General features: G+C 38.4%; 1 protein-coding gene across 2 annotated transcripts; it reads left to right on the top strand.

The window, feature by feature from the left end:
* Positions 1–299: 299 nt before the first annotated feature.
* On the top strand, positions 300–18,339 carry LOC118428892 (3-phosphoinositide-dependent protein kinase 1-like). 2 transcript variants are annotated; one of them, XM_035839171.1, is made up of 15 exons: positions 300–574; positions 9,349–9,591; positions 10,325–10,367; positions 10,598–10,735; positions 11,105–11,249; positions 11,807–11,904; positions 12,060–12,135; positions 12,527–12,595; positions 12,991–13,087; positions 13,533–13,712; positions 14,298–14,563; positions 14,977–15,034; positions 15,307–15,404; positions 15,592–15,646; positions 15,978–18,339. In XM_035839171.1, exons 1-15 carry the CDS (start codon positions 551–553, stop codon positions 16,095–16,097), a joined length of 1,710 nt encoding a protein of 569 aa, XP_035695064.1. In that variant the 5' UTR covers positions 300–550; the 3' UTR covers positions 16,098–18,339. The 2 variants fall into 2 exon arrangements, with proteins under 2 accessions (XP_035695064.1, XP_035695063.1); XM_035839170.1 differs by lacking the exon at positions 300–574 and adding an exon at positions 6,516–6,656.
* Positions 18,340–19,538: the final 1,199 nt, after the last annotated feature.

The raw sequence follows: 19,538 nt of genomic DNA, 5'->3' as shown, positions 1-19,538 counted from the left end.
CCTTTTACAAATTCGTTCAAGCAAATGCAGTTCCTGTCCACAAGCAAACGCCCCCGCAAACATAACTCTATCGCGCATTAGAGCAATAAACGCCCCCATATTACGTGTTTGACGCAAACCGTCGGCACCACCCTTTGAAGATGTGGACTCTTCCAAGTAATGCCATAGGAGTCTCGGTGCGCATGCCCTATTTGCCATATTTGGTGTTTAACAAGTCACAAGTATGCAAATAACCTTTTTGATGACCACCCAACGATGTACATTTTCATTTCAGCTCTAAGTAATACAGCAAAATTTACAACGAAATCATAAGGGAACAAAAAGCAACTTATCTTGTTTGGGAAAAAAGAGATTTTACTACCAAAAGGATGCGATATTGTTGATACTCACCTATATTACATAAGAAAGCAAATACCTGTTATTTACATACATAATATTTGCATACTAGTGACTGGTCTAATGCCACCTACCCGGTATTCCTAGGGACAATGGCGGATGTTCTCTAGGTGGAACCAAGACATCCTCACGAACAACACACGATTTCTTCCCTATGGCAGACCTTCAGAGTGATATCGTAAGTATCCTTAAGCGCCCTTAACCATACTCTTACTCTCTATGATAAAATTTACCCGGTGCTGACCGAGTTTTCGCCGCAAACTTGCGACATAGTTTAGGCGGGTACACCGGTGAGTGACGTTATGAAGAAAATTAATTGCAGACAGAAAAAAATAGTAAAATCCCGTAAAGTCGTCTGACATCTCTAACATGTCTACAGATGCCTGTCAACAGCTTTGTACGTTCCGTAAGGATGTAGATATCATTTGTTAATCATAATCTGACAGAAAGATATCACCAACAGTTAGAAATATCGTAGGGTTGCACTTGTTTGGTAGGTGGAAACTGAGGTTTTGGGACTACAGACGTTTTTGACACTGTCGTTTCCTGGTACGATAAAAGGTACGAAAACAAACTAAGAGGGCGGGTCAAGAAAAGGTCAGTCCACGTAATAAGGGACTGTACTTTATTAGAGTAGAGTAGAGTACAGTTTACGAAGTAAGGGTTGTGTTCTCTGTACAAAGAGTGTACCCCCCTCCCATAATTTGGGACCAAAAATGTTGTATACCCCTTTGATTTCGTTGAAGTTTCTCAGAACGAAGAACCACCCTCCCCCCAACTAGCTATGATGTTCACTACTTTGAATGTTTCATCTGTAACTGCAAGTGTTACCGGTGTGTCACAAGTGGGGGGTTGCCGTACTTGTTTGTTTGTTTGTTTTGCACAAATTGCATAAAGACATATCACGATAGTTTTAAAATGCTTTTGCACTGTACTGTAAGTACAAGTTGTGAAAGACTGAAAATATATAGGCTTGATCTACTCACACTGGGAGGGACCCCCACTCTTATTTTAATAAGAGTGGTGAGTTCGTAGATATTTATAAGCTAAAACACATGCTGGGTTCCTTAACGTGCATCTCTCTCAACCAAGGGACCAGCGAAGGACTTTCGAAGGACAATCAGGTGGCAAGGTGGCCTAGTGGTTATGTTTTTTGACTTAGAATCCAAAGGTTCTGAGTTCCAATCTCCAGCATGCCTTAAAGTTATGAGTATGGGAAAGGTACTTCACATTTTTCTCGCTCGACTCGATGAAAAGGAGACTTGGTGAAAATTAGAACCTACATGTACTATGATGTAGCTTCTTTCTGATAGGGATCCCCTTGGATAGGACATTAAGCCATAGATCCCATGTTTGAAACTTTGAGGAAAGCCACTCCTCAAGCATGTCAAAGGTTCCAAGTTACATTTATCAAAAAGAGAAGGGGTGTTACCCAGTGTGAGTGGATGAAACCTTACAGTCCAGTCTTACGCAGCTTGTACTTACTGTACTTAACTGATGCGTCGCTGTTATGCCTAGACTGGCTAGAGGTTATTGATAAAAACAGTAATGTTATTGAGATACAGTGGCTCTGTTACAGTAAGACTTAGAAGGAAGCCTCACATACATGTATGTAGGTATTTATGATGTCTACCTGCACCTATTGCGGACCATGATAAAACGAGCCCTAAACATCCAGAAATATCAATTATTAACAAAATACCCTACCTGTACTTCCCCTTTTATCTTTGGTGAATGTCAAGTTCATTCAGTTAGAAAATTAGCAGATTATTCGTCCTTGGATTCAAGGGATTGTTGTCAACAGTTATTTATTATAGTTGGCTAGCCAACATACAATAAGCTATTCTTCTAGTTGTTAAACACACATGCTCAGGTAGATAAATTGTCTGGAACATATTCAGTAAACAGGGGAGGTAGGTTTACATGTACTTAACAAGGCTCAGTCACTCACATAAGTGGGGCTAAAAAATATTGGGTGTATATCATGTGCATCTTTGTGCACCTAAAATTTGGTTGATTTTTGATCGTGCCATCATCGTGGGTGTACCAGTGGTAATATTTGTGCAGGGTTTCGTACACACTATACGCGTGGCACGTTTGATACACTGGATCCCTCAATCTCGGAAGTGAAGCAACGCGCGGTCAGGATAGTTCTTAGATGAGAGTCCCCCAACCAAGGACGACCGTATTGCTGTAGCCGGACCAAGCATGGTCATTCCACGAAGTCGTCTTCCGGGAGGGACGTAAAACGGGGGTCCCGTGCTTGAGCAGGTGCCTCGACCACGTTAAACAGCCTCATTACTCATTGGGTGCTCACTGGCTGGCAAAGTACACCAAATGATTATGATTATTATTATCATTATGTATACTACATACTTTGGATAATATGTTTTTATGGATAGAACTGAAGGTTGAGAAGGATCTTAAACAACATTTTCTGACAGCTAAATTTTCAATCTCAATCCCAGTCTCAAGTTAGAATGCTGTTGACGACCAGTGTGTGAATGGGGTTTTAAGGTGTATCAAAGTATTTTATCTTAGGTTTGCTTACAATTTGATTTAAAACATAGTTGTAATTCATAATCGTATGATTATGAAGCAAAATTGTAATGAAAAATTGTGTGGCAAAATATTTCCTGGTTTCAAGACACTGAAGTTAACGTAAACCAATTTTTGCTAGTATATGTCAAAAATCTTATTCTCATACAAGATCGCACAAAGATATTAAAACTCATTTCAATGTCATTGATCTACATGTATATTAACACTCAAAAGTCAAAAGGCCAAACATGCAAATGTGCCCGTAAGCTTTGTATATGTAGTGCAACTCTTGAGTCTGAAAGGAGGTCAGAAAAACAGGTTGATCAGTTTTAGTTATTTCTGCCTGACCTGATTTGATCAAGGATATGCAAGTCACACTAGTACTAGTGGACGTTGAACTCTGAAAACTAGTCAGAACTGGATCCGTGATTCTACATGTAATTAGGTCAACTAACCATTGAAGAGGGTGTATATTATGCACATTTGGACATTGGCATACCCTATTGCAATGTAATATAGAAATTACTGTACAGATAGATTTACATGTAGACTATACAGATAGATTTGTTTTACCAACTTTTAGTTCACCAAACCTACATACAATATGAAAAAAAATTCTGCTGCAATACTTAAGAAAGCTACCAGGGAGCCCCAAATCTGAATTAAATTGTCACCACATTACCTACCAAATTTCATGCATTCATAGCTTCTTGAGCTACGGTATACTACCTATAATATAAAACTTAGATTGTTATAACCTATATGAACAGATACATATATACTACACATACAAATTCTACTGCAGAAACACAACATCATTGAAAGGCTAAAATAACAGAGGCTTAGCATTATGAATTAGCTAGTATATTGAATTGTAGTAAACAGAAATATCACGTTGTATATTTTGAGCTCTGGCTTCGGTGCCGCCGCTCATTCAAAGGGTATGTTCTGGTCATACCTCTTTGTTAATGCAGCATACCAGATCTTGTCTGCAAAATATGCAAATCCTGTCATGAAAACAAGAGGCACCTGAGCAGTTTATTTGGGATTTGCCTCAAATTCTTAATGTTTTTCTTGTAGAAGTATGCAGGATTACAAGAGTACATGTGCTAGGAACACAATCTTGATTTTGGTAGATTTTGAAGAATCTAAATGTATAAAAACAGGGATCGAAATACTTTTTTTTTTGCTACATGCAAAATTGCAAGTTGGCAAAAATCTTAAGTGCAATTAGAAAAATCTACATGCAAAATACAAGCCCAATTTGATTATTTGTAACACCTACTGACGACTGGTGACGATCCCTGGCAAAGGCACAGGGCCTCAGTATTTTTACTATAGGCCAGGTATTTTTAACATGCAAGATTGGAAGTTCAGAATATTTTTACGTGCAAATCTCAAAAATTACATGCAATTTGCAAGTTAAGTATGTGTATTTCGAACCCTGAAAATATAGATTAGATTGTATATAATATATTTTTCACTTTTGTTTGTAAGATCCTCAGTTCCAATACATATATATATATATATATATATATATATATATATATATATATGTACGTAATTAAGTTCATTTATGATCAAAAGTTGATATTTTCATGTAGGAATAACTGCTTGAATTATAAAGCAGAAAAACATTAGTGTCCCAGATTTAAGTGTTTACCAGACTTTGACATAAGCACTACTAGTACTAGTAGTACTTGAATGCCCGAGGCGTGCAAATGTTTACTGTCGTAGTCAAGCAACATATTACCTAAAAGCACCCACACTAAACCCCTGGGAACATTACAACTACTTTTAGTCCCTTCCCTAATTTGTATACAAGGTCGGTCATTTTAAACCCCAGAATTTTCCGGCAAGAGCTATATGTGTTTGCGTATTTCCGGTGGAAATCTTGGGAAGATACCCGAAGCAGAAAACCCCAGGGAGACCCGGAACCAAATATAGTTGGTATGATACTAGACTAGACGTGCTAAATATATCCCATAGGTTCCCTGTCAGTAATACATACATGGTAGACTACTAGTAGGACATTTATATTTAGCTGTCCGTCTATCTTGGAAAGAGTATTAACTGATGGACACAGATACAAGTTGTAATCCCGTTTGGATATAGTTAGGCTGAAAACAAATGGACACAGGGTGCTAAATTCACTTTTAACTTTCTTGCAAAATTAGATGGCACAAAATGTAGATTGGAAAAAATTATAACTTGTGGATTTTCAAAAATTGTTTATTTCTATAGTGGCATATAAGCATGTTGGATTCTTACAAACATGATGTTGTTGTTTTGTAATGATTTTTATTCTATATCTATATCTTAACTCATCATTGCATATCTATATGTATCTAGTTTTTGGCATGCAAAGTTGTATATTTTTGAATTTGTACCATAATCTCAAGGTCTCCTTTCTTGCCCATTTGGGACGGGATAAACTGTTGAAGAAAATAACGGCGGTTTCAAGTGGTCCTCACGTGGCACAGCCGAGTGAATTTCCAGAGCTCGAAAAACACTTGTCCTAGAAACGTGTGCACGAAAATATGTACACCTGTGGCTGTATCATCATACACCAAGGGCTTGATTTTTAAGGTGCATGCACACACACGTAAATCGTGTGTGCGTGTGTGTACCTTAAGCCTCAAGTCCTTGGTGTACCATACAACTTACAAGTAACACATTGTGTAACGTAGCTGTTTTCTACCAGTGCAAGTTGTGTTAGATGACCACTGGAGGGAAATGTGCTTCGTTAATGAGCCATCGTGTACGCGTGACAGTGAGGGCGTACTTCAGAGATGGCAGCGTCGCAGTGTTCGTGGAAAACACGTAAACACGTGTGCCCTTCCAGGAACTCGTGACACTCCAAATGACAGTGTCCACGTGTCCGTATGTCTTATGGTAGTATTCTGGATCTGTCATGCTTCACAGTTTTCTAAATAATATATTTTTATTTTGACTGAATACAACCACTACTACTACTGCTACTACTACAAACACTTCTCAAAGAGTGACAATATATTAGAAGTCCTTCTACGTGTAGGTGTATGTAGCTCGCTGTCACATTTCTGCCCATGTGTGTTTGTTTAAAGATGTGAGTATTTTTAAGCCAAAAAGATATAAAAAGAAATCTATAAATTAGGGACTTTTAGTTTGAGAACTCAAACATCGGTGTTTCTGATAAGTCATGAATACCAAACAATGAGACATATTCAGGAACTGATGCCTTGTTCAAGTTTGTGTCCATATAAACACGAAACAAGAATAACACAGCCAGAATTCTACCTTGTTACAAAGTCAATATTGGCCCGTTCCAGGCTGTTACCGATATTTTTATAGCCCCTGAACAATTTTGTTTTCAGAGAAAGCTAAGCTTGGTAGTGTTTGTACTACATCCCAGCAGAGGTGAAAGTCCTACAGGTCCCTGGGTTCAGACAATGTCATTAGGGAGGCAGACCCGGCATGTGGTAAACAACAGGTCTCAGGTTGGGTGTAGGGACGGGTGCCGCACGCTGCCATTGGTCAGTGTGCATTGTCCTCACCTCGAGCTGATTTGCATAACAATCGGTAAAGAACGCACCGTCTGGGCACACAGAGGTTACAGAACTAGACTAGGTCAGCGCCCGAAGGCGGTACAAAACAATTGGTGCTGCTCTGGCTCTATTTCTGACATGCAATTCTGTTGCTGGGGGTATTTCATCCCAAGTCCACCCATGAGGAAAAAGGTATGTTTGCTTCTGTTGAAAACGATAGTAAACAACCCGCTACTATACTAGTTCTGCTACCAGTATTCGCGACTGTTACGTAATCTGTTTATCAGTCATAACACTGTACATAGTAGCTAGCGTGAGAGAAAAAATTGTAAGTATGATTCAGCGCTTCTGAGCGTTAAACTGTTTCATCTCTGTGTGTGGGTGGATTGGGTGTAGTCGTGTACATAACATGTTTATCAGGAACTGACTGTACACTCCTATAGGTGGCAGTGGTGCATGTTTACATGCAATGGTTGTCATTAGCACTGCATGGAGGAAAGCTATGAATGAACAAAGCTTACATTTATGTTTTTCTTTTCTAGGGACGTGGTGCATTGTATTGTTGCGATTCCTTTTCTCTTCTAATTTTTATATTTGATCATTGTTATCATTTCGTGTGTTGTATTGTGGTGTAATATGTATAAATTGTTGCCTTAGATAATTTTTCCCATTGACACAAAGAATCCTGTCAATAGTGACCACCTACATCCATGTAGATGAGATTTCATTGGTCCCCCGAGTATTCTTCTTGGTCATTTTTAGTTGTGGATGTAGGGTGACCATGGGCAGGCTTTACACTAGCGTTTTCTTAGGCACAATCTAGACACAGTTTTTCCCGATATCTGCGAGTCGACAGTCTCTCGCCGACAGCTTTTTTCAGCGTCTAGATGGAACTACAATATCGCCGGCAAGATATCGGTAAAATTTCTCCCGAAAAGTCCGGAGCATTCGCTCGATAGCTTAGCAGGGTCCCCGACAACTTTCACACGTGTGTAGATAGGTCCCGACTTCGGGAGGGCTCATTAGTATGTAACGCCATTTTGAAAATCGCGCGATATGTTTTAGATTATGACTGCAAGCGCCATGGGTGTCCTGCCCCCTACGTTCCAGATCCCTCCCGACATCTCCGCAGATATTGGTAAAAACTGTGTCTAGATTGAGCCTAAGACATCTTGGCCCCAAGACATCTCAGAAAACACTAAATTTCCCAGTGTAAATAGAATTTTAAGTCTCAAGACGTGATTCCTGATGTGCATCTTGAGTCAGCTCCAGAGGTTCGTTCAAGACCCTCAGCGGGAGTGCCAAGACGCTCAGCTGGAGTGCCAGGATACTTTTTTCCTGTGTAAAGAGAATGCGTCTCAGAGAACGTGTCTCAGAGCCAGCTTTGAGTTATGTTTATAGGTTGTGACAATTCTGCTTGCTTATTACGGAGGGCAGAGTGTGGTCAAATGCAGAGACACAATCATGCCTACAAGCCAAGACAGTCCTGCTCTGAAGGGACTCTAAGACAGCTTGCCACATCAGGTGTAAAGAGTCGTCTGCTGAGATGTCTCCGTGAGAGGTGTCTTATAACAGCTTAAGCATTTTCAGTGTAAAGTGGTCCCGTGATAAATAGAGATAAATACCATTAATGTCCCAATCCACAGATGTAACAGTAGTAATGGTCTTGTCTCTTTGATGAGAATATGAGTACAGCTGGTTCCTCATCATTTTTGGATTCTCATTGTTAGATATTTTCTTTCATCTGTCCTGTCTTTTTGATCTCTTGTCAATGATTCTGTTTGAAAATGGAGAGAACCACTCAGGGGACATGCCCTATGTCAAACATTTTGTGTATAGCTTAGCAGCAGGACTTAGAATTCATTTTTCAGAGCAGGTACACTGGTACACCTAACCAAAAAAATTAGGTGTGCACAGATAATTTTTTAGGTAGACAACATTTATATTAATATTTCGGAAGAAGTTCACTGGTGCACCTGCATCATTGTAACCTAAAAATTGAGGTGCAGAAAGATTTTTGAGCGGACAACATTGAAATAAAGTAGAATGTCAGCAAAAACCTAATTATTAACATGTCAGTACAGTTTCAATCATTGAAGTTGAATATTGTGAAGAACCCAAATGCTCTCTATATTATATATATAGCTAAACTTGGCAAAATGTTAGCCTACACAAAGTAATTCAACAATGACTCTTTACTACTAATGGTGCACTCTCACTGCACTTGCTTCAAGCTTGCGTTACTGCGGGGTTCGTTCACTGTGTCACTGTTTTGTTATTATCTCCGATTTGATTCATGATTTGGATATTGCGTTATATGTAAAAGTATGACTTTAAAGACGACAAAATACACAAAAAGTATGAAAATTTGTTATTTTTTCTGAAATTCATTGAGTATCTTTCAAACCCCACAGTGACGCAAGCGTGACGCAAGTACAGTGAGAGTGCACCTTAAAAGCTGTGTACAATCACCCTTATCTATTGTTATGACTCGTCATAAATATCTAGGTGCGTCGGTGCACTCAAGGTCAAACATTGCATGCACAGCTCCAAATGTGGATGTCGAAAAATCATAAATACACCCAGTTTTCATCTAGAACCCCGTCATGTACATGTATGCTGCAGAGACCATAAGCGCTATCTGAAGACCCAATTAAAACCTTGAGCGCTTTTCTTAATGAGCATTTGAGAGCAGCTGGGATCTTCTCATTTTGTGTCTTCTCATTGTGAGCCTTGTGTTTCATCTGACGTCTCCCCTTACAAGGACTTTCTCTTCTAAGAAAATAGGCCAGCCTTTGAAATTTCAAGTGTTTTGTATGATACATAATGTTTAAGTTGCTAAAAAAGTTTCAGAATTAAATATTAGCATTTATCTGTTTTCCAGGGTATACCTTCGAATCCTGACCCTCTCAGCAGTAGTAGCAGTACTCCCTCCCATCAGCCGGCGCCATCTAGTGGCCAGCCAGAGGAACTGCAGGGAGCCACTGCATCCACCACCCCAGGGAACATGGCCCTCCCCTCCCCAGCTGCAGCCAGCCCCAGCACACCCACACCTCCCCAGCCCAGGAAGAAAACTCCCAATGACTTCGAGTTCGGCAGAATATTAGGAGAGGGGTCCTACTCAACAGTAAGTCATGTATTTTCACTTACAGTTTGGCTTGATTTTTACTTTCGGCAAAAATGTTGTATTTTTGATAGTTTATTGATTGTATTTGTTTGTGGTTGCATGGCATACCTAAGATGGTATAAATGGATTGTCATGAAATTTGTTGTGTGCTTAGGTTTTGGAGAGATGAGTAGAGTTTTGACTTTTGAGCTCCTAGTAGCTTTCTTTGATACTGCAACAAACATAATACAGTAGAAATGCATATTTGCTATGTAGCTGCTAAAAGAAGATAGGTTAAAACATTTCAAAATTTACAGTTATTATAGTCATTTACAACCACAAAGAATATGCAAATCTACATATTACAGATCTCTACTCTTTCAAGTTCCACTGTGAAGTCTGAGGCACTGATTATAACACAATGCAAAAGGCATCTGGCCCTCATGTTTTTGACAGCCATTTTTTCTGACTTCACAGTATTAAAGGGCACTGTTGCTATTGTTAGAAATTCAGTCTTTCAAGTTACGATAATTGCAAACATAACAAAATTACCATGTACCTTTAAGTGGAGGAAAAACAGGCTGTATCTACTTTCAGAATTCTAGTATACATCCCTTTTTTGGAAAGGGAGTATTCAATCGATTTGATACCACTTTGATTTATGCTCTTTCAGGGATGGATGGGAAGTTTTTTGATGTCATGTTGTCATTAAGAGGAAATACATAGCTAATGTTAGATACCTTTTGGGTTTCAGGTGGTTTTGGCAAGGGATGTCAACACAGGAAAGGAATATGCAAGTAAGTATAGCCTATAGCTATAGTATTTGATGTACATTATGTTGCATTGCCTTGATTATATTGTGCATAATTTTGTAGCTAAAGTTAGTGATAGACATTTTGAAAAATACAAAATTTTGGTTGTATGCAAAGTTTTAATATTCTTAGCCAGCGATACCATTACAAGTGCAAACAGATGATACAATAATTAAGAATGAAATGTTGCTGACCATTGTGTGTATTCATTCCAGTTAAAATTCTGGAGAAGAGGCACATAATCCGAGAGAAGAAGGTTCCATATGTGACCAGGGAGAAAGATGTCCTCAGTAGACTCAACCACCCCTTCTTTGTCAAGCTGTACTTCACTTTCCAAGATGTGGAGAAATTGTGTATCCTTCTTGTGTTAGTATATTGTCCAACGCTGAAGCAATGTTCCAGTGTCTTGCTTTGTATGCCTGAGCCAGCATTTAAATGAAAAACTAAAACTTGTTTAAAACTGACAAATTTTCAACTTTTTACTTTTGTTCGAATGTTGAAATAGCTGTCTTCAGGTTCAAATTAGTGACAGGTCACATGACCTTCCGGTTAAAGGCATGCGACATTCCCAATACTTGTTAGCCAAAATATCCAGGAAGTTGTGACATCATCTGTCTTTTGTATAGTATGGTTAGATTATTGAGTGTACTGTTTTGTTTTGACATGTTTGAAACAAAATTGAGCATTTACACTACAGCCATTCCTTGACGATGGTAACACAGATTTCGGTCTAAGTTATGCCAAGAATGGCGAGCTGCTCCCGTACATCCAGAAGCTGGGCTCGTTCGATGAGGAGTGCACCAGATTTTACACAGCAGAAATCATCCTGGCGTTGGAGCATCTACATGGTCTGGGTATCATTCACAGGTGAGGCTTTGAATGTAGAAATGTCTCCGCCCTTGTGGTGATGCCAAAAAAAAGATATCTACCTGACTTTGTCCATCCAAAAAGTAATTTAAAAGTGTTATATGATTCTAAGACTAGAAATAAGTATGGTAGTTGTTAACTGTATGGCATTTTAGTGTTATTAATGTTGGGAGAAAAAAATGTAATTACTAATAGGCAACAAAATTTGTAGGAGCAAACGTATTATGTTTTATCAAGTGTCACTTTTATGTCAGGAAGTTATGGTCTTCTTTGAATTTTGCAACTTGGTACAAAAGTGCCAACTAATAATCAATGGTGGTACTGCAGCCTGGAACAGCCCAGACTATTTCAAGGACAGAAACAAGATGGTGACCCAAAGATGTCAGAATCCTAAGTTAGTAGCGCCCGTCAATGCAGACAGGTGCTTATTGAAACCTGTACTAGTTTGCATAATCGCTGGTCATTCCAACTATACATTAGAATGTTGGTCCCCAACCCTAAAATATGACACAAATGACACTTGCACAAGTCTAACAAATGTATTTTTTCTCCATTAGGGATTTGAAACCAGAGAATATCCTGCTGGATGAACACATGCACATTCAGATCACAGACTTTGGAACAGCAAAGATTCTAGACCCTGGTAACAATCAAGGTAGGGAAGTTGAGAATTCATATGCTTGTTTTGTTCCTAAATTTGTTGTAGTTTCATAAAGTATAAGCTGTATAAGACAAATCTTATCATTGACAGAATAATCCAAAAGTGATGCATTTTAAATGACTTGACCCAATTTTCTTTTCTACCCACAGTGAGAGCCAACTCCTTTGTAGGAACTGCACAGTACGTTTCACCTGAGCTGCTCACTAACAAAGCTGCTTGTAAAAGGTAAGCTTCTTTCTTTGTCTATGGTCACCAGTTTATGTGTTTCATATTTTTTGGCAACACAACCGGAGTGGAGTCTCACTTTGCATTTGAAGATAAGGTAAAAGCTGCTTGTAAAAAGTAATTTTTTTCTGTTTAGGGTCATTTTAATACTTGTCGGTGCCCTAATTTTTGGCAACAGCTAAGGAATGGAGCCATTTCTATATCATTTTTTTTAGATATTAAAAGAGTGATGTAATAGCTGCATATAAAAGATAAGCTTTGTTCTTTGCATCAACAATAAGTAGGTGTCCTTATTTTTGTTGACACCTGAGGAGTGTAGCCTTTTTCATCTGCAAAATGATGTTTGTTTACCGTGTTGACCTTTTTTGATTGTTTCTTCTCATCTTTACAGCTCTGACCTGTGGGCTTTGGGTTGTATCATCTACCAGATGGTGTCAGGGTTGCCACCATTTCGAGCTGGGTAAAGCATTATTTTGTTCATAGAATTTGCACCGGTTTCTTAACTGTCATTCATGAGCCCAACAAAGTCATTTTTAAGCCATTTCAGTTGGTAAACTACCTGCATCTTCAAGATATAACTGTATAAAATATGCACAAGGTTGAAACAAACCCATACCTAACAACACAATTGCAACAATTCAACTTGTAAGAATTAAGCTCGTTAATCTTTTGTGGAAGTAATTTTGGACAAGTTTTTTTCCATTCAAAGTTTCAATTGTAGAACTTTGTCACTGCATAATGTAAATTGTGCACAAGTGCATTATCATTTAAATATTTGTTAATGAGTGTATAGAAATGTGACATTGTGACAATAGTCTTGATGGCTTATGATGTTCAACCTTTTTTTTACCACAGCAATGAGTACCTAATATTCCAGAAGATTCAGAAGTTAGAGTATGACTTTCCTGATGGTTTCAACTCTAAAGCTCAAGACTTGGTGAAGAAACTACTGGTAAATAAAATTACATTGTTCTGTAGCCTTCCATGGATTTGTAAGAAGAAAGTACAAGATTTTCTACCAATCAAAGACTCATACAATGTACATTATTATTTGAGTCTCTTGTGTTTTTGCCCATGATTATGTTTTTTTTTCTTGTGTCTATTTGATTTAAAAACTAATCTTATAGGATCGTTTGGATGCACTTTATATGTGTATTATTCAGATGAAAATGTTCCATCGTAACAATGTTTGATGATGAATTTTTCTGAAATATGGGAAATTTATAGTTACGAATTTTGCACCATATGCATAAATGTGTATACCTTGTTTACCATGGAATTTATTATTAAAGAAATAAAATGACCTGATGTAGCTGTAATTCCCTTTTTTCTTTTTTGGCAACCCCTCAGGGGCAGAGGCATATGTACAATCACACATACCTTCTGTCTCCTTCCAGATTCTGGAGCCGACGGAACGGTTGGGTTGCGAGGAGCGGGGGGGATACCCGAGCCTGAGGGGGCACCTGTTTGTGGAGGGGATTGAGTGGGACACCCTCCCCCACCGGACCCCCCCTCGGCTGCTGCCCTACCTACCAGCAAACTCCCCTGATGCTCAGGACTTGCGCAGTGACTTTGTTGTAAGTCTCTTCCTGTGAAGTAGGCTGTATACACTGGCAGAAGATGGCACTTAAAAAAACCCTGTATGCCCCGTTGTGTGATCAATGACCATGCAGTGATCAAAATCTTTTGGGACCCTTCATAATTAGAATATGATGCATTTGTTCTTGTATGTATTTTCAGTTAGGCTGAGGTGTGAGGTAGAGTCCCACCGGCAATTTAAGAAAAATATAGAGCTGTATTTCAACTATCAGCCATCTTTTTATAACATCTTGTTGGTAGAAAAAAAATTGATAGAGCCAAATGGCCACTTTGGCTCCCAGTGCAAGTAACTTGTGCATGCATGTAGTGGATATAAGCTGCTTAATTCTCAGGTTACACTTATGCATACTGTAAGTCATTTTGAGTTTGCGGGATATGTATTTTCGATGTGAAAAGTTTGCGATGAAATCTCACAGAGGAACCCCCAAATATAAACAACTGCAAAAATTTCACAATTCACTGTAGTAGTGAACATCATTTTTGCCTCACTGCAGTTTTTAGACTTTCTGCTAGGCTGTGCATGTAGCACAGAAACTGATGCCCGATCATGTTCCCTTCTACAGAGCGCCAAAGAGTTTGACAAGCGGCTGGACGACATGTCGATATTCTGCGACCTCCACGGTCTGGAGATCTCATCCGAGCTCAAACAGAAGGAGGCGGCCGCCATGGAGAAAGTACAAGTGCAGGAAAGAAAAAGCAGCGCAGATAACACTCCCAAGGCCGTGAAGCCCAAGTACCGCATACTCCCACACTCCAACAGACTAGAACTGAACATAGATAACGAAGAGAGACAGAGGATCGTGCAGAAACAAAGACGAGAAAACAAATGGTGGGGACAGTTTTGTTTCTGTTGTTGTTGTTGTTTAAAGGAGACATATAACAGTACTGGTTTTGGGTTGCTTATCTGTTTCTACAGCACATGCTTACTGTCTGAAGTCTACTATCTCTGATTGCCCCTTTTCAGTGTTGTCTTTTTCCAACTTGGATATTTTCTAATCCATGCAAGCACTATGTACCATTGAAATGTAGCCAACTGTAGCATTTTTCTGTACAAAACTATACACAGAAGTATTGTTTGTTAAGCATAATATCTTGCACTAGAAGTCAGTCTTGTAGCATGTACAGTTGCCACTAAAAATGTACAATGTATATTGTTCTCTAGAGGTTTGTACCTTACACTATATGTATTGTAGGTGGATTGCAGTAGCCATAGAAATGACATCTAATGCTTTTTTTTTTCAGGCACCATTTTGTAGAGGGTAACATCATCTTGAAGATGGGCCTCACAGACAAGAGAAAGGTAACATACATTTATTGAAGGTATAAAACTTGGGGATAACTATGTGTAAGTTGAATTGTATTAAAGATTCTGAAGTAAAATACATGTAGTATGTTATATACATAAACCCATTTTTCTAATTGACAAAACACAGATTGTGAAGTGTTCAAGTTGAATTGATATTACTTCTGTACTGTCTATTTCTGTACACACATGTGTACACACATGTACATGTACTATTTTACATACGGTTTAAAAGCAAAGTTGAATGTTGTGTTGTGTTTTGATGTTAGGGTCTGTTTGCAAGAAGAAGACAACTGCTCCTGACAGAAGGGCCACACCTGTACTATGTAGACCCTGTTAACATGGTGTTAAAGGGAGAGATACCTTGGTAAGTTAGCAAAAAATGGTTCAGCTTTTGTTTGTCTCACAATCATGTATATTTTGTATGTCTTATACTGTATATCATATACCATTTTGACAAAAATCTGACTTCAAAATCTCTGTTATCAAAAAGAATGTAACAGCCCAGAGTTAAAAACAAACAAAACAACTTAACAATATCCTTGCACTTGCAGGTCACCTGAGTTGAGACCAGAGGCCAAGAATTTCAAGACCTACTTTGTCCATACGGTTAGTATGATACAAATTTAAAGTGGCATCTTTTCTTTCAATTTAATCAGGTCATGTTTTATAGATACTTTACTTTGCGCTGTACTAATTGACCAGTTACATTGTACTGATTGCTTTTGGAAAGCCACTGTAATATAAATGTATATATTAAGTTTTGCTTTAATTTTTTCTTCTTGGGTCATGTAATTTACAATGCCAAAGTGTATAGATTTACAAAAAAGATTAAAGCAAACTTGTTATATTACCCCACCCCATTTGGAAGAGAAATAGTTTTTTTCACATTTGCCTGCAAATGCTTCCTTAGGTGAATAACGTATTTCCCTACTCTCAGCCTAACCGAACGTACTACCTAGAGGACCCGGACGGTTACGCACTCCAGTGGTGCAAGAAGATCGACGAAGTCCGGCGAGCTGCTTATCCAGAAATCAACCGCGATGAAGAAAAGAGATAACAACTTTGGTCTCTCTCTCCTTGCCCCTTCCTTGCAATACATAAAGTACAATATGCAGAGTACTTCCATTCCTCTAAACTTTACAGGGATGCCCATTCTAGTATTGAGAAATAAGATTGCTTCTAGGGAAGTCTGTCGATAAAGAAACTAGAAGCAATGCGTAAAAAGAAAACTATGTTCGACTATGTGAAGAGTGCTAGGGTAGCTTATCCAGTTGGAGCAATATAGGCAAAATGGCTGTCAGCTTTGTAGGAATATACAACTTGAATAGACAGCTGTATAATTAAAGCGTCCAGGGCCCATAGGGAATAACACACTCTTTGAAGTATACATGCTGCTTCTTGCAATAGGACTTGTTCGTACCCTTCCAAGCTTCATCCCCAAGAACTGCATTTTTGGCTGAATGTTTTTGTCTGGCTTTAGATGGCAAAAAAGCGAATTACAGAAAGAGAAAAGCAGAAACATTTGCACATTTGCTGTGTGAGAACATAAGTTGGCACATATAGTATGGGTAGAGTATGGACATCTCAGCAGTGATGTTTTGAGAGAAACATACACTACTGAACAATATCTCTTGTCTGTGTAGCACATGGTAGAATCTGTGCTGTGTCTAGCATCTGTGTTTGGTAACGCAAATAGGAAATTCACAGAGATACATTTAGCTTCTTGCTCTGTAACATTTGTCAAACATACAAGTTTACATAGTGAAGGTATATCTTACATCTCTATCTTTGGACAGCTGTGTTCTCTGTAAGATCAGTCTTGTCATATCCACAACTTTGGATGTCCGTCATAGCGTGTCTCACTTGCACGATAGAGCACTGTTATGGCACAATGAGTCACAAGCTTACATATCCAATACCTCACGATACAGTACGTTTCCCGCTAGCTACGCTGCTACACTATCCACTGGTGATTAGCGTTAGGCTACCTCACAACTCTACAGAATATCAGTACGGTAACGTGTACCTCCACATAGAAGACTACCTCTTTCTGTGACAGACTCCTGGCCAACCATCACATGCCTAGTTTTGCTTTCCAACTCTCTTAGTTTTGTATAAGCTGTTTCATGGTTTGAACTTGGCATGTGCAGGTCAAAGGTTAAGGCCCCTAAGTTGTAAACAGTTATTGTCTAGATACATGCATATGCTTGATCGGGATTTCACCTTTGACATATTACCCACAATGCACTACACTGGACATGCACAGTTTAAACCACGAGCCAGCTTATAGTGCAGCAACTGTTGTTTTTGACAACACCACATGAGATATGTGTTTTTTTTTAATATAGCAGCACTGGTATACTACGCTTGTGCTGTTCGTCAACAATTGAAGGTTGTGTAATCTCGAACCACAGATCAACAGAGTAGTATGGCTTGCAGGACTTGCAAAGAAAATGCTAGAATTTCCAAACAATTAGCCATCTTTCTTCAGTGAAGTGTATAGTGCCACCCTGCATTGAAATTCCTGATATTTCTAGATATTCTGTGGGGTTGAAATCTATCTTTGACGTGTACAAAGACAGAAAGTAGAAATGCTGTGAGTTAATACAGTTTTAAGCTGACTACATGGGATACTGATGCTCATATAGGGAACAGTTATAATAGGGAAGAAATAGCCATCTAAACATGTTTCAATAAAAATAAAAGGAGAGATACAAAGTGTAGAGACATGCAATAAATCTTTATATCTTGCTGACAAACAGAACCCTTAGGCCTTGCCTACATGTGAAATATGTTTGTGTGTATAATGTTGGTATTTCTATTGTAAGGTAAGTGTGTTTGCAGTTTTGAAGCTGTAGAAATTGTATCGTATGAGTTATATCATAAATGTTATTGATTATGTGGCAAGAAAAACATCCTATAATGTTGTGGCTGTGCTTAATCTGTGTTTAAGGATTTGATGGTAGTCAGAGCTCGATGTATCAAGTTCCTTTAGTCCTACACATTGTACATGTAGTTTTGAATATATATGTGGCCAGGCCATCGTATTCTAGCTCCAGTTGTATCTCTGATTGCTTATATGTAGCGTAGTCTACATCTTATTTTCAACTGCAAACTTTAAACCACTGCAAACACTCTATTTAATCCCCTTGAACTTAAAGGCATTTACAAATGTACAGTATTTGGCAGGATGCAATCAGAAGAGAGGACTGGTGCCAGAAAAGCATGGATACCAGGCTAGTATACTGTACTGAGTTTTCCTCTAAATGTATTCACTGTTGTTATATTCATGCAATCTTGAAAAGCAATCAGCCATGTTTTACTCTCTCCTTGGGTTGTTGACACCACAACTTGTCTCATGTTAGTATCCTATAGATTACCGTCACAGGCGTCACTATTGACACTTGAGAAGTAATATTTTCTTGCTTTTCATTTGCACAAGGGGAAGGGGGCTGCTATAGATTCAGCTGATGACTGTATGTCTTCTATTTAGATAAAGCAAGGCTCATAAAAAAAAAGACAATGTCAATGTTTTCTTAGATTCCTGAACAGAAATTGGTTTGTCTTAGGCAGCAAAGACACCCCCACAGGTTAAATGAAACAGGCTTAGATTATAACTATAAGACTAAAGAAAATACAAACTGGCTGTAACTGTAGAGAGAGGGACATTCCAAGTGTACTAGTTACATGCAGTTTGGATCACAGTGGTTCATGTTTAACGCTTGTGTTTGTGGGTTTGGTATACATGCATGGTTCAAGATCACGTTGTAAGCATTGTATGGTCTTTGTTTTACAGTAATTATTAGTATTGAGTTCTATCAATGTTTAATACTGTCATATTTTACCCCCCATGCACCCCTATTTAACTTTGGGTGGTTTCATTTAGTTACAGTTTTGTGTGAGCAAAAAAATTATTTGTTTACTGTGGTATCCATTGAGGTATCATTTGTTTCCATCTACATCTATATGTTGTGCACAGTTTTATGGTACATGGGAATGAAACAAAAACGTTGATAATTATTTTCAATAAACCGTATTATGTATGAAGAATTTTGGTGTGTAAACATTACCAGCTGTGTATTTAATATTTAGAGTCTGAGTTGAAAAAAAAATGTATCCTATGCTGTTTTAGCTTTTGAAGTATTGCAGTAGCACGATTGTTATGTTGAATATTGAAGTTTCCTTGTGGCTGGAATGCCTTGAATTTAGTTTATTTTACGACAGGTTGTTTTGAAGTGTGGTAGAGTTTCAAAACTAAAATTATTACCGAAAAGTACAATGTAAATGAAGTTTAGGGCTCATATGTAAATGCAACCAAAAATATACGTGAAACACATCTAGGAATTTTATCTTAGTTTGGAAAAGGTCCAGCCACAAGGAAAATGCAAAAAAGGAACTTGAAATATAGTTGAAACGGGTTCAGAGTTAGATTTTATGTGGTACTTAATGTAAAGTAATGGAACATACAATTGTAGATCTGTTGGAGACGCCACTGTGT

This window comes from Branchiostoma floridae, chromosome 13 (assembly GCF_000003815.2).
Source record: "Branchiostoma floridae strain S238N-H82 chromosome 13, Bfl_VNyyK, whole genome shotgun sequence".
Lineage (NCBI taxonomy): Eukaryota > Metazoa > Chordata > Leptocardii > Amphioxiformes > Branchiostomatidae > Branchiostoma > Branchiostoma floridae.
This window is presented reverse-complemented; position numbering and strand designations above follow the sequence as displayed.

What these genes read in the sequence shown, in the direction of transcription:
- LOC118428892 (XM_035839170.1), top strand. Translation starts at nt 6,603, where the DNA reads ATGCAATTCTGTTGCTGGGGGTATTTCATCCCAAGTCCACCCATGAGG. An exon ending in GGTCTGGGTATCATTCACAG is followed by an intron (nt 11,250 to 11,806) that starts GTGAGGCTTTGA and finishes TTTCTCCATTAG; the next exon opens with GGATTTGAAACCAGAGAATA. An exon ending in GCCTCACAGACAAGAGAAAG is followed by an intron (nt 15,035 to 15,306) that starts GTAACATACATT and finishes TTTTGATGTTAG; the next exon opens with GGTCTGTTTGCAAGAAGAAG.